This window comes from Dryas octopetala, chromosome 3 (genome assembly GCF_963921425.1).
Source record: "Dryas octopetala chromosome 3, drDryOcto1.1, whole genome shotgun sequence".
In the NCBI taxonomy this organism is placed as follows: Eukaryota; Viridiplantae; Streptophyta; class Magnoliopsida; order Rosales; family Rosaceae; genus Dryas; species Dryas octopetala.
In genome coordinates, this window is record NC_141368.1 from 24,340,550 (window position 1) to 24,356,169 (window position 15,620).

At 35.9% G+C, this 15,620-nt stretch overlaps 1 protein-coding gene across 1 annotated transcript; it reads left to right on the top strand.

Annotated features, from left to right (window-relative positions):
- The first annotated feature begins 5,124 nt into the window (after positions 1-5,124).
- Positions 5,125-6,814, top strand: LOC147291945 (Glutaredoxin family protein). The gene has a single exon (XM_086236870.1). The coding sequence runs from the start codon at positions 5,616-5,618 to the stop codon at positions 6,432-6,434; it is 819 nt and encodes a 272-aa protein (XP_086092996.1). The 5' UTR covers positions 5,125-5,615; the 3' UTR covers positions 6,435-6,814.
- Positions 6,815-15,620: the final 8,806 nt, after the last annotated feature.

Below are 15,620 nucleotides of genomic sequence, written 5' to 3' on the forward strand. Positions count from 1 at the left end.
TTAATCTTAAATAATATATGTTAGTCTCCTTATTTAGCTTCTTCAACACTATCAATTCTTTGTTCCACTACAAATCTCGGTTTATTTCAAGGCTGAAGGCATCTCGGAAAGAAATTCAAAGAATACAAAAGAGTAGGATCAAACTAAAACAAAAATGTTCACTAATTCCAAAATAAAACAGAACAAAAAATCTGAATTAATATCACATTTCCAATCACCATCATCATGCCAATTTACCCCCTAAAAAACCAAATTACAAATAGGAATAATAATACTAGCTAGATTGAAAGTTAAAAGTAAGACCACATTCTTACCAACAAAAATGTAAGACAACATGAGAATTATAGTAGCTAGGCTACTAGTAATACTTTTTTCTGGATAAGAAGAATTCTAGTTTCAACAAACTTCCATCGACGTTGATACAAATTTTATCCAAGCTTACAAACATGATAAAGAGTGAGAAATATAGTTCAAGAACAATACCCTTGAGCTTGTTGCCTTGCTAATTGACTGAAACAATGCAATTCACATAAACAATAGCTTGAAAAAATCTAAGCTCACTAGGAACGGGAAGAAGAGGAAGATACTTGAGGGTTTGCATACTAATTAACATTATCATAGGCAACAATTCCGTCAATGGCAACCATAAGAATGACATCTCAATGTCCACTAAGGATCTAATGGTTAACTGTTTTGTCCATGAACCCCTAACTCCACCAATGTCATCCATCACCCATACATACTTCACAATAGTCGAGAACCTCACCTTTTACTTTAGAGGATAAATAAGCAATGGATTCATTCTATACCACAAGGTTGTCATAACATAGAGAGTTACAATTTGGAAGAGATATATTATAAAATATCTCATCACCCATGTCAAATGAAAGGATGACTTTTTTGTAATTAATTTCCTATTTGCAAACCTCGTGCCCACCAATAATAAATTCCCTTGAAATACAAGTTAACTGAAAAGAAAAAGACATATTGTTCTCTCAATATATCAATCTTTGCCGTGTGAGAAAGTAAACATGGCCCTTCAAAAGTACAATTACTTATAACTCTAACAACCTTGTAATCTTTAGCTTCGGGATCATAGCCCAATCCCATAACTTCAGTATCATTGCAAAGATTAAGCCAGGACCATAAATCTTTGTCCTCCCAAGTGTTGTTGGTGCCCCTTAAAACTTGCCAACGCTTAAGCAGGCCATGATTGAAGTAGAGGATGATAGTTTATTGTCCATGGAATTGGAGAGATGTTAGTTGTGATTGAAATTAAGGCATTTGGTATAAGGTGAAATATAGCATGAAACACGGAAGATATACTTGCTTGCTGCCAGAATCAAGATTGGTGTTTTACCACCTAAAATTGCACATGATAAGGATTGAATAAAAAGCCTATTGAAACTTGAGCTCTGTTTTTATTTTTTTTATTTAATATTTGATGAAAATCTATCTGTATACTTTTGAAATTAAGCATGGTGATGAAAGACATGACTTGTGGGGAAGGAAACACACTTAAGTAATGTGTGCTCAAAAGAAAGGAACATGCCCGAGCTCTTACTGTGGAGCAAATGAAAATATCTAACAGATAAGAATTTTCTATACTATGTTCATCAATGGTGCTATATGAATGTGTCAAATATAAATTATCGCATTCATAGCCTGAGTATTTTAATTTCTCTGGCATCCGGCCGAAGGAAGAATTGATGCATTTCTTGTTACATTTTGAATAAGTCATGTTTCAATATTGTATGAGGATAGAAAAATGTCTAAGGGCTTTATGGGAATCCTAAAGCACATTGCAAGAATGACTAAACACTCAGAATGAGGAATAAAGTGTTAGGTTGGAGCAATGATTTTTGAATTTTGCAAAATAAAGTGTTAGGATGGAGATATATTACTAAGGAAAGTTCCTGGAGATTAGAATGGGAGGTCACCATTGTCAATAGCAAGCAAGATGTACAAAGACATGAGAGGACGAACTTTGCAAGACTGAATATTTGTCTTCATCAGTTTTGGCACCATTGATCGTATGCATTATCATCTCATCAATTGACCTATAATTATCAAAATTAAAACAATGGGCTGGGGCCACACAGATGCACACCAATTGACCTATACGTAATTATTAAAATTAAAACAATGGGCTGGAGGAAAAGGGTAAAACAAACTAAAAAAAATAAAATCAATAATGAGTTAGGGCCCACAGGATTATTGACCAAAATGTAATTTTTCAAATTATATGATTGACTAAAATGTGATAGCAAATTATGTATTGACCTTTTTATAATTTGCCAATTATTTATTGACTTAGTTGAAATTTGCTATACTATATATACTGATACTATATAAACATATAGTATAAACTAATTTAAACTAATAATATATAAACTGATATTATAATTATATACTTTTTTAATAGATACCAAGTAATGTAAATAGTTTTTAATAGCATACTGATACTATATACTAACATTAATACCAACTAATTCAATAGGTACACATATAAACTATAGTTTTTAGTATATATATAAACATATAAAAACTAATTGAAAACATATATAAACAATAAACTATATAAAATTTAAGTACTATACTCTAAACCCTAAACTCTATTAAATATATATCATATACGGTATATACCCTATACCCTACACAATAGGACCCTAAACTCTATACCCTATACCCTACACTCCATACTCTATACCCTATACCCTATACTCTATTTATACCCTATCCCTTACACGATAGGATATAGAGTATAGGGTTTAGGGTATAGAGTATAGGGTATAGAGTATGGAGTATAGGATACAGGGTATAGAACTCAGGGTTTAGAGTATAGGAATTAGGGTTTAGGGTTTAGCGCCTATACCCTATAACTATAATAGTTTATAGTATATATAAACTATGAACTATAGATTAAACCTATAAACTATAAACTATATATGCTATAACAAACATATACTAATTAATATATATAAACTATAATAGGGGGTTTGGTTTAGTCTATAATAGGTATTAAAACTATATATAAACTAATTAATATATATTATAAGTGGTGATTTAGTTCGGTTAAAATTGAAAATTTCAATATTGAAAACCAATATCGAACCTCTCACTTCGGTTTGATAACCAAAAAAAGAAAAGAAAAAAAACAAACCAAACTGGTTCGGTTCGAAACTCGGTTTTTCGATATTTTTGTGCACCCTTAGACTTTGGTGTGCCCCTGGATTAGTCTAAAAAAACAAAAGCTTTTTAGGGTTTGTTTTAGTAATGTTTTAATTAATCAATTAATGACAAAGAGGAGATACAGTGGGCCATGTATTAGTTGAGGCCTTTGAGTAGGCTGAGTAGCCCATGGAGTGGGATAGTGGGTCATGTATGGCCCATTAGACCAAGCCTACCTTATATGCTGCATTTATCTAAAAAAACAAAAAGAAATGGAGAAGTTGTGGGCCTAAGGTTGGATATAATATCAAATTTTGCAGAGTTCTACACTTTTACATTCTAATATGCCACACAATTAATGATTGGGATTTGGGAATCCAAAGAAACAGAAAACAGTTTACTATTTAGGGAAATATATTCTAATTAAAAAATAATTCTGATAATCCATTCAAATTGAACCATTTAAAAATATAAAACTCCAAGCCTTTATAGCAGAGAATTGTCTACTAGTGTTTCTTGCTTAGCTAGTAGCTAGCTGAACTTACTGCTTACCATTCATATCATTAAAATTAGGTTCATTTTGGTTGGACCTTATGATGAACACTTTCATGATTTTACCAATTTAGGAGTAAACCTAATCCATTATATGAGATCTAAGTTCTAACCACAAACTTGAGCCCACCCTACCCACCTCAATAATAAAATAAATAAAAAGTAGGAGATGGAGTGCCCACCTAATGCTTTCAGCATTATGATATATTTTCTCAAGAAAAAATGACAAAATGTGATTTTAAGCAAAGAACAATAGAAATAACTCAAATAAGGATCTTAAAATATAAAAATATGTATAATCAATAATTAAAATTGATAATATGATAACATAATATATAAAAGGCATAAATTTAATTTAGACACATAACTATATATGTTATTGCAACAGGGTCCACGAACTTTAAAATATTTCAAATATACACCTGATCTATTATCTAAATTGAAAAATGAACTTCCGTCCATTGATTCGTTGAGAGATCAGTTAAATGTCAGTTTGGCTTTTGCTGACCGGGATTACTTAGCGACGTGGCGCCATCTCAGCAAACCTTTCCCACCAAATGAGCGACATGGTGACACCTGTCCACCTAATCCCTGACACGGGCCCACAAATTCATCATTTCTTTCTCACTCGTCGAACACATGTGATGGATTTATATTCGAATTTGGGAAAAAGTAATGTTTTTGGGAGACTAAATGGTCAGGAAAGCGTTTGACGAGCGGGAAAAATGTGATGGGTGTGTGGGCCCGTGTCAAGTGGACATGTGTTGCTCATTTGGCGGGAAATGTATGTTGAGTTGGCGCCACGTCGCCAACTAATCCCCGTCAGCTAAAACCAAGCTGGCATTTAACTGATTTCTCAACAAATCGATGGACGGAAGTCTATTTTTTAATTTAGATAATAAATCGGGTATATATTTAAAATATTTTAAAGTTTGTAGACCCCGTTGAAATGACATATATAGTTATGTGTCTAAATTGAATATATGCGTATATAAAATTGTGTGACGATAAACATTTTCATACAAAATAATCATCTTTAACTATTGAAATTTGTGAGATAAGACATTGCATCATATGCATTGCACATAAGACATTGCACCATATATATGCATTGCTCATAAGACATTGCACCATATGCAGCAAAAACAAAATAAAGACTTTTTATTTCTACCGATATAACAAAAAGAATTTTCTAATGCTTAATTAGTTAATTGTCAGCAAAATCATTTCGTTGTGTTTTGGTAAATACCACATTTTTAATCAGATAAATAAAAAAGTCATAAAAATAAGATACCGCGTCCTGAAATTCAAAAAGTCAGACGGTGAGCCCAGATGTCAGCACACTTTTTCAAGAACTCTCTCTCTCTCTCTCATAAATTTTGTTTTGTTAAACAAAACAAGGCGTAATCAAACTGCATAGCTAGCTTTGTTATTATCCAAAAAAAAAGAAAAAAAAAGAGAGAAAATGCCTAGCTTTGTAACTACGACTCCTCCTCCCTTTGAAAAGCAGCCATAGAAGCTCTCTTTCTCTCTCCACATTTTCTCTCACAACAAACAAAAAACAGAAACAGAAGTCGCTTTTGACAACACAAAAAGCAACAAACCCAACCCCAAACCAAACCCAATTCATTTTCCTTCACAATCTTCATCATTTTCATCATCCCCTATATCGCACAATCCACTACCGACACCACCGCCTTTTCCCTAATCCAAAACGCCGCGTTTTGTTTCCGATCATTTCCTTCATCATTTTCTTTCTAGCCCTAATTTCTACGGTCAGCTCAATTTTGCTACCTTTCTTGATCATCGCAGCAATTCCAAACCCTAGCGCTGCGAAACCCCCAAAGAGGAATCGGAGAATTCGAATTCTCTGTGAATTTTCATCTGGGTCGATGGCAGATCTCGAAAACAGGCACGAATTATCGGGGAACAAGTCGAAGCCCTCGTTCTTCTTCAATCGGTCGCTTACCATCTACGCCGTGGACTCGCCCAAAAAGGCCTATACCCACGCGCTCGATCACACCGGTTCCTTCAAGAAATTCTACAATTCGATCGAAACGGTGCGTTCCGCCAGCTCTTCTCTCAAAGGGAAGGTCAAGAAACTCTGCAGTTTCTTTGAACCGGAGAAACCCGTGGCGGCAACAATGCGGAGCCCCGAAGAATCGCAACCCCTAGCCCTATCCCTTTCGAGTCACAAGCTAAGACCCTCGAAATCAATGGCGCCCGATTTCAGGGTCTTGTCGATTCGGTTGCCGGGAACCGACGACCGAATTGTGGTGTATTTCACCAGCTTGCGTGGAATTCGGAGGACGTACGAGGATTGCTATGCGGTGAGAATGATATTCAGAGGGTTTGGGGTTTGGGTTGATGAGAGAGATATATCCATGGATTCCGAGTATAGGAAAGAGTTGCAGAGCGTTTTGGGTGCGAAGAATGTGAGTTTGCCGCAAGTGTTTATAAGGGGGAAGTATGTGGGAGGTGCTGAGGTGATCAAGCAGCTGTTTGAGACTGGCGAATTGGCGAAAATACTTCAAGGGATTCCGCTTCGGAAACCCGGGTTCGTGTGTGAGGGTTGTGGGGATGCAAGGTTCGTGCCATGCTTGAATTGCAGTGGGAGTAGGAAAGTGTTTGATGAAGATGAAGGGATTCTCAAGAGGTGCCCGGAGTGCAATGAAAATGGTTTGATTCGGTGTCATGATTGCTGTTCTTGATTTCTCAAATGCCTGCTTTGCTGCATATTTTAGACGCTCTGTTGTGCATAAATAATTACTCAAGGATAGTTGATGGCAATGCTTAAAGTTGGGATCCAAATGTCCCTTTTATTTGTGGTGTTTTTTTTGTTGATTGTTCATCTGTTGGGAAATGATGTTCATTCACTCTTTGAACTGCATTTTGAATAATAGTGTATGTTATCAAAATGCAAAATTGGTATGGGTATGTCTGGATTGTATTACACTCTGGGGAGAGGTGCTTCTGCCCTCCCTATTGGTAATGTAAATATTTAGTATTGTATTGTCACTGCAAAGGGTTGCAAACTGATGGAATGTATTGAGATTGGATTTATTTATGCTTGTAAATTTCTGCTCTTGAATTTCTTTCATAAGCGTTGCAGTTTAAAGTGTACAACTCTACATGTATGCGGATATTCTTTTCTTGAGTGCTGAGAAGTGTTGATATGATGATGTAGGCATAACTGCAATTGAGTATTTGAACTTTGTCTTTGGGTTATGATTTTAATTCCTAATGGATTAAATGTAAACCTTATGTATCGTTATCCATAGACATCCAAACAAGAAGACATTGTAAATTCCTATCATTTCATTTTCTTTTGCTTATTTTCCTTTCTTTTCTTCCTTCCCCTGCTTCTTTTAGTTACCAAACAGAGGGTTTGCATTATTTATTGCTTGCTAGTTGCAACTGCCCGATCTTCAGAGAATAGAATGATCTGGTGCATTTATTTTTTGTTTTCTTTTTTTCCTTCATTCTGTAAAATAAATAAGAGCTCTAGTAGCAGGGGTGTGTTTTATCTTTTGTTGATCATGAGCTGTGGTATTGTATGATTATTCCCCTGTTGGGAATTCATGCTAATTGCACCTCTAGGCTCTAGATAGAAGAAATTGACAGGAGGGTGTTCATACAAATGGGAAATTGTTAGTGTTTGCTATGTTGTTTGGATTTGTGGATTTCAATTGTTATTATAATTTTCACTCTGAAAACAGTGCAGAAGACAATATGTTTCTAAGTCTAAATGTAACCTTTATGCATATTTATCTTGTACTGATCTATTGTCTTTGAGAGAAACTTCCGTGTATCAGGTATATGATTGATTTGGTATCTCAATCCAATAACATGATGACACATATGTTCTTATATTTCATCACATAAAATTTTCTCTAGTTTTAAGATAAAATCTATTTAATGAGATGTCAAGTCAGTTCCTATCCCTGTTATAGGTTAGTTTTTTTTATTGTCTTTTCATTCGAAGGAAGTGCTTAAACTAAATAATTTAATAATTACAAGAATAATAAATTACTTCCAAAGCTGAGTTTTTGAAAGATTTTTAAGTGTAAATCAATCTAAAAACAAAAATTAAGTCAAAGGAAATTTTATTTTTTGTGCACGCGGATGCATATGCATGTGCATACATTTGCATCTGCATGCATCTATAGTTTTTTTTGAGCATTTAGAGTTAATTTTGGAGTTGGATATGCACTTTTTAGGGTTTTTTTATAGTTAAATATGCAGTTTTTAAGATGCATTTGCATGTGTCGAGCCTTTGAAAAAAATACCAAATTTTGTCCTGCAAGTTAAGTATTGAGCCGAGTTAGTTGTGGCTTAAGTCTCTTCTCAATTTGGGCTTCTAAGTAAAGTACGCAAAAAAGAACATGCTCTGATAATGAGTACTGTATTTATCGTTTGTTATCTTTATTTACAAATTTCATTGACATGTTTACTTCATTTGGTGCATATTTTTAAATGAGCCATGACTATTGTCTGTTCATTGTAGGGTTGAGAATGGGTCGGTTTTCACCCAACAATCGACCCAAAACCAACCCGAATTTAAGAATTGGTTGCAATCGACAACTGACCCACAACACTCGGTTAAGTTGTTTCCACCCAACTCGGTGAAGTCGGTTCGGTTGTCGGTTTTGAAAAGGGAAAAAATTATAAATATAACACATACTTTGATGGTTGTTTCATTTCAGGATATTAATTTTGTTTTGTGTTAATAAAGGACACATACTTTCATTTTGTGTCAATTAAGGACTATGTTTTTTTCAGTTTTTTTTTTAGTTTTTATCTCAACTTTGGCCCGACGTTAGACCTATCAAAACTCCACCGAATTCAGAAAAATTATACTGGGTTTAAAGATATGTCTCCTCTTTACAACCATATAAAAATCTCAAATCAGATCTCTACAACTCTTGATAATCAGCTCCAAAGTAAGGTATCCGAAACTGTCCGATTTTTCAAATTTTTTTCTCGAGGTCCGATTGGACAGTTTCGGTACACTACTTTTGGGCTAATTATCTAGAGTTGTAGATCTTCGATTTGAATGATCTTTATATGGTTGTAAAGAGGAGATGCATAGCTTTAAACCAAGAATAATTTTGCTGAATTTGGTGGAGTTTTGATGGGTCCAATATCGGGCCAAAATTGAGATAAAACAAGGTCCTTAATGAAAGTATGTGTCCTTCATTAACACGAATCAAAATTAATGTCTTGAAATGAAACAACCATCAAAGTATGTGTCTTGTTTGTAAATTTTTCCCTTTTGAAAATATGTGAAAGTGGGACAACTGACCAACCGACTCCCATTGTTTTCGAAAATCTACTAGAGAAGAACCTAGCAAGAAATCAATGTTATAGACAATCTAGAAAATAAGTAATACTACAATTCAACAATCAAAATATTACTCCTGCATAGGAAACAGAAAGAAAGCTAATTACTTTGCTGCAGGAATAGAAATCTTAGGCTTCTTCTTATAAGATGACTTTGGAGATTGTTGTACCCCATCTTTCATAGCTGAGACAGCTAAACCTGTTGGTTGATTGTTACACTCTGACCTAGCAACAACTTTCCCAGTATTAAGAGCCATTTTGGTATTGTTGTGAAGAAAAACAGCTATGAAGTAAAACAGCTGTGAAGTAAAGTCCGTTGTAAAGTAAAACAGCTGAGTGTTTGGTAAATTATGTTTTCAAAAATGCTGTGAGCGTAAAAAACAATATTAAAGTGTTTGGTAAATGTTAATGTAAAAGTGTTGTGGTTGTGTATAATTACTAAAATGGACATGATGCTGAAAGTGTTTTTCATTTATTTGTTTGGTAAAAATAAAATGTTTTTTTTACTTGTCTTTGAAAATTTTGGCTACAAATATGTATCAGCATTAATTTTTCTAAGAACAACATTATCAAAATAACTATGCCTATTATTTTTTTTTAGGTATATTATAATTTTAAAAGAGACTTAGAGTCCAGTCCATTTTATGAGTCTTTCTTAGACTAAGACCGGTAGTGATTTAGGGTTTTCAATTAAGTCCTTTTATTTTTCTTCTTTGACGAATTTATATTAGGTTTTAACTCCAAGCCCAAAATCTTGGAGTTAAAACCTAACATGCAGCCTCTACAAAGCCCACTCTATACCTTAGGAGGGAAGATACCCTTCAAATAGAGGGAAATACCCTTCAAATCGGGGAATGACTTTATTATGAATTAAAAAGATTTTTTTATAAATTAAAAGAACTTTATTATGAATTCAAAGAATTTTCTTATAAATTATTATGAACTAAAGTGATTATCTTATAAATTTTAAAACACCCCCAGTCTCCATCTAAAAATTGTTTTTCTAAAGGACCTAAATCTAATTATCTCTAATTTTAATCGTACAAATAAAATATCATAATTAATGATCACAATATAAAATATAACTAACAATGGACATATTTTTAAATTTAAAATAAACAAATAAAAATTATAGACGTTTAAATAGTTATATGAAAAGGATATTCAACCATCATATACCAAATGACTAATATGACAAAACGTAAAATAAAATAGGGATATAAGATGTGATTTTCAAAAATCAATGAGGGTATTATGGGTAAAATAAAATATTAATTGTTGCTGTGATTCACTGCAAATTTCAAAAACTTGCTTTCTGTTTTTGTTGTGGGGAGTTGAGAATTGTGGGGAAAAACAATTTTTAATTTTTTTACCAAACACCAAAACTGCTGTAGGTGATTGAGAATTGTCATCCACAACAATTTTTGAGTCTTCCACCGCAATCCCAAACAGGGCCTAGCACATATGGGGGAGAGCAAGTTACCACATTTAGCAAGTCAAGCTCAGATCTACCACTCCCAGAGAACACCCACTTCCCAGAAGCTCCATCAATGGTGATGAAATAGGTGATGATGGGTTGCGGGTTTGGGGTGTCGGGGCGGTGGCGCCAATCAATGTAGAGGCGGTCCTTGCCGAGGTCGCGTTGGAAGAGAGACGATCTCGCCGACGTTGAGCTTTTTCTCCTTGACGAAGCGGCTCCAACCCTTGGTCATGATGTAGAAAGGAGAAGAAGATGATGACAATGAGGATGAAGAATAGGAGGAGAAAGGAAGCTTACCTCTTATCATCACCGTGTGTTGTTGTTGTTCTTCCTCAGTAGAAGAAAACCCACGTCCATATCTCTAGATGCTAATCCAAAATTCATGATCCAACTCCAAAACCCACTTGCTACTGATGAGTTCCTCACTATACTTGGGCTTATATTTTGGACCTTTACCTTATACTTGGGTTGTCATGAGCCCTTATTTACTTTAGGCTTTATCTTTGATATAAACTGTAATAGGTCATGTGCCCATGTGGCTAGGCATCACGCTTTCCTTTCCTTATTCTTTGGATTCCTTATTTAGTCTCTTGTACTGGAACTAATGAGGATATGAGAAATATATGAGAATTTTCCTTTACTTCTTTGAAATTGGGCGTTCACCATTTGGTATCAGAGCCCTTTCCGTGGGCACCGATCTCACGCCTTCGCCGGAACCCACTATGATCGAGCTTCTTTTTTAATCGCTCCACCACCATACGACCTCAGAGCTTCACGATTTCCGTGAGCTGATTGTAGGTCTTACGTAGACCTGGAAAAACTTCCCACGACCCGTTAACATGACCCAAAACGACCCGCAAATTTGCAGGTTTGGGTTGGAGGTTAATGGGTCGTGTCAAAATCGTGTTGACCCAATAACAACCCATTAAGATAACGGGTCATGTCGTATCAAACCCGCGAAACCCGTTAAAAATAAGGGCATTTAAATATTTTCATACATTTAACAAAACCTAAACTAAAGTTTCCTAACCTAAACATCACAACCACTCTATTTCCTCTTTGCGTTCTCTCTCTTTAGCCCTCTCTCTATGTGCAGACTTACCGCTCTCTGCTCTCTCTCTAGCTTTCTCTCTCTCTCTCTCTCTCTCTCTCTCTCTCTCTCTCTCTCTCTCTTAGCACACTTCATGCTCTTTACTGTTGGGACTTAACCAGTCTTCATCCTTGCCCCCATCCCGCATTCTGCAAAAATTCATCCAAATTAAATTAGTTGTTGATTTGGATATTTCTTCTAAAAGGCGTGTGAGCCATTTCTACAGTATATAAAGATAATTATTCTAACATAAGTGTTGCTTTGGACAACTAAGCCCCTTATTGTATGAAAGTGAGTAATGAAAGAAATTTCATTTGATTTGAATTGCACCATCTAAGACACTATTCTCAATATCCTATTTCATAGGGAAAGATCTGGTATCTCCAGGAGCATAGGGGATCGCCGGAGGAGGGGAGGAGGCGAGGCTGGGTGGGCAGCGCCGACGCTGGTTTAGGGAGGGGTGGCGACTAAAACGTTTGAAATTGCTAAGAAACTCTGAATATTGAGGCTGGGAAAAAAATACTGATTTTTTATTATTATTTAAATTATTTCTAACGGGTCAAACGGGTTGGGTCGTGTATACCCGTTATTTAACAGGTCGTGTTTGGGTTGAAGTTTTTGTCACCCGTAGACTAACGGGTCATGTTGGGTTCACCCGTTAACACTAACGGGTTGTAACGGGTTTGACCCAAACTGGCAAAACACGACCCATTTGCCAGGTCTAGTCTTATGTCTTGCCAAGTAGAGGATTGCACTACCATGATGGAGGAATTGCGTCAGTTGCATTTGGGCCCCAAAACACTAGTTACTTTTGGTTCCTACTCGGCTCCTCCACCCCCCCCCCCCCTTCGATTAACCCCATCTTGATTCCTACCTCTTTTGCAGAAAATTTTCCCCATCCTTTTCCCCCCCAAGGCGGCCCCTCCAGCTCCACTTCTATTTGCCTTCCCCACCTCCACTCTCCCTACAGACAAACTCGCCTCACCATCCTGTAGGAAATGTGTGCCCTAAGACGACCAATCGTTGGCTATCTTGAGGACAACATTTCAGATAGTTGTCCGTCGAGTAAACCTATTAAGTCGAATGACACCTTAGAGCTATTTAAGAGGAGAGTATAAGTGGAATAAAGATTTGTTATCCACGAGGGAGAGTTAAACACGGGCTACTTGGTGGAGCTTATGAGGGGATGGCTTGGTTGCGTGGGTGGAAATAATATGATGATTCTGAATGGGCTGGGTGCGTAGCACTTGCAAAAGTAGAAAGAAGAGGAAAAATGGGTGGTTGCCTAGCTTGTTAATCTAGCCAAGTCAATTGGCTTTGAAGGACTTGGGCTGCACGTGTATAAATCTACTTATAAGTAAATATACGTTGTGAGAAAACTGCCAGCAAACTTGGCATTAATATATAGGGATTAATGTCATTTTGCTCCCCAGACTATTACACATGTATCAGTTTGCTCCCCAGACTTCTAATTTGGAAAATTAAGGACCCTGACTTTTTCAATTTTGCCAATTAAGGTTATTCCGTCAATTTATACATTTTTCATCTAAAATGTCGAGATGATCAAGCAAAATTTAGCAAAAAATAAAAGAGGAAAAATGATGCATGAGGAAAAAATTAAAACTAAAGAAAAAATGCCAGCGACTGGTGTTGACACATAAGCATACATATACATTAATGTAAATATATATATGTATATATAGCCTAGACAAGTACATGGTTTAATTAATGACCAAAATGTGGTCTTTACTCTTGAGTGGGTCCCGGTCAATTTATAAAGAGACATGAAATTTGACCACCCAATCTCGTCTCAATTTACACCCAAAATCTATACAAGTTATCCGCCCAACCTCTCATCACTTTCTATCAAAATTCCTTCTATGCTATTCGGAAAATCTTCACTCCCCATCTATTTCCACACCCAAGCATCCTTTACTTTGCCCGAAGTGCCTTTTTCCATTATTTATATCCACCAAACCTCCCTCCATTTTATTTACCCATTTCCTTGCTCGTATGATCTCCTCTCTCTATTTTTACTTTTTTTTTTTTTTTTTATCACCCAACCTCTTTTTATGTTTATTTCACCCAAATACCATATATTTTTATCGTCCAACCTTGTCGACGTGACAAAATTAATCAATTAAAATCTATCCGGGGAACCTCACCCATGGTATCAAAATTTTGGTCACCCAATCTCCCTTGGGCTAAAAATTGAGTTGACCAACCTAAGTTATGTGAAATATAGACGGCTAAGAAGACCTATTTTGAGGTCTGGTTATGGTGATAAATCATGGAAAATGGCTCATCTTGAGTCAAAAAAGGCCAAAACATGCTATTTATTATTTTCAATAATTAAGATGCCCAATTTATTTTTTTTTATAAATAAATGAGTGATTCCGGCCTAGTTTTGAGCAAGGTCATCTCTCTTCTCTCTCTCTTTTATTTTTAAAGAGAGAAACGACGTTATTATTTTTCTAGCATTTGAGCTTAGATTTTATCAATTTTATCAAGAACCCATATATCTAGCCCGGATAAGCCCAAAGCTCATTGATGAAAATTCCTTAGCCAAAAATGGCTCTGCCCAAGTTACACAATAATTACCCATTCGCCAAGGAGTCCTACACAAGCTAGAATTCCACCCAAGGTAGAGCCATAATCCAGGTTAAAGACTTTACTTGACGGAATTGAATGCAAGATCAATTCAAATCGTACCAAGGGATTTAGTCTGAAAGTCTTGAAGACTAAGGATCCCGAATGAATCAAAAAGCTAGCCAAGGCATGTAAGTCAAGAGTCCAAGTATGGAAAGGATTTCGATCAGTCATCAATGCTTAAGATCACATGACTAACAAGGAAGAATCAAGCAAGAGTCTAGTCGAATCCTGAATTTAAGAGAGTTCAACTCTGATCCAAACTAGGAAGCTTAAAGAGGATTTCGGGCCAAGTAATGACCCATTTCTTAGGGTTGTATCCTGAGCCCTATAAATAAATGTATTTGAGGGAGAAGAAGGACACACTTAGACACTCAACATCACACAAACACTCATACACGATGTCTACCTATCTTATTTTTCATAGTCTTAAGTTTTAGTTTTCGCTCTGCTAAGCGTTTGCAAGGCCTTAGTATCGATTTAGTTCTCTTGTCCATTTAATTTCAAGTACTCTACTTTTTTTCTTTCATTTCAATTCAATTTCAATACAATTGCCTTCATATTTGTTTTTGCATTTTACTGTCTAAAACCCTTTGATTTACGTTCTCGTTCTTCAATTCTCTTTAATTTGGTGCACTTTATTTTCCTTTCAATTTATTTAAGAGCTAGCCTTGGCCCCAAGGTAGAAAAGAAACTCGGCCAAGAGGTGGTTCCTTGCTTGGATGATCAACCATCTGACTAAGAGTTAGATCGTGGCACAATACACTCTAACCATCCAACATATTCCACGTTGGCTAGGAAGAGATATAAGAGATATTTACCTGCATGTTGATGAGTGGTGGAGATAAGGGAACATTACCAATTTGGAACAATAACATGCACAACAACCCAACAAAGTGGCGCCGGCATTGAATGCAAGCATGCCTTTGTGGGAGTTGGTGATGTGCCAAACGTCCCATCCAATGCTAAGATGTCAAGTGGTGTAGGGTGGTAGGTCATGATCAATTGATTAAATTCTGGAATAATATCTCATCATTCCGGAATAGCAGTTTGCCTTGTACGGCACTCAGAGCCTATCCAATCCGAACTAATTAAGTATTGCTTGCCAAAGAACACTAGAACATCATGATGGAATGAAGTCTCAACTGATCGGGTCGGGGGATGCATTGTGTAGCCGAACCGAACCTGATCGAATCGAAACATACGAGTCAGGTGATACTTGGTTGGAGTTTTAATGGAGTTAGAGTTGTGCTCGACTCGCAACTCGTTGTACTTTTTTTTTTGGTTAAAAGAACTCGTTGTACTTGACTGAATGTGATTGTTGTAGAATTTTAT

What these genes read in the sequence shown, in the direction of transcription:
- LOC147291945 (XM_086236870.1), top strand. Translation starts at nt 5,616, where the DNA reads ATGGCAGATCTCGAAAACAGGCACGAATTATCGGGGAACAAGTCGAAG.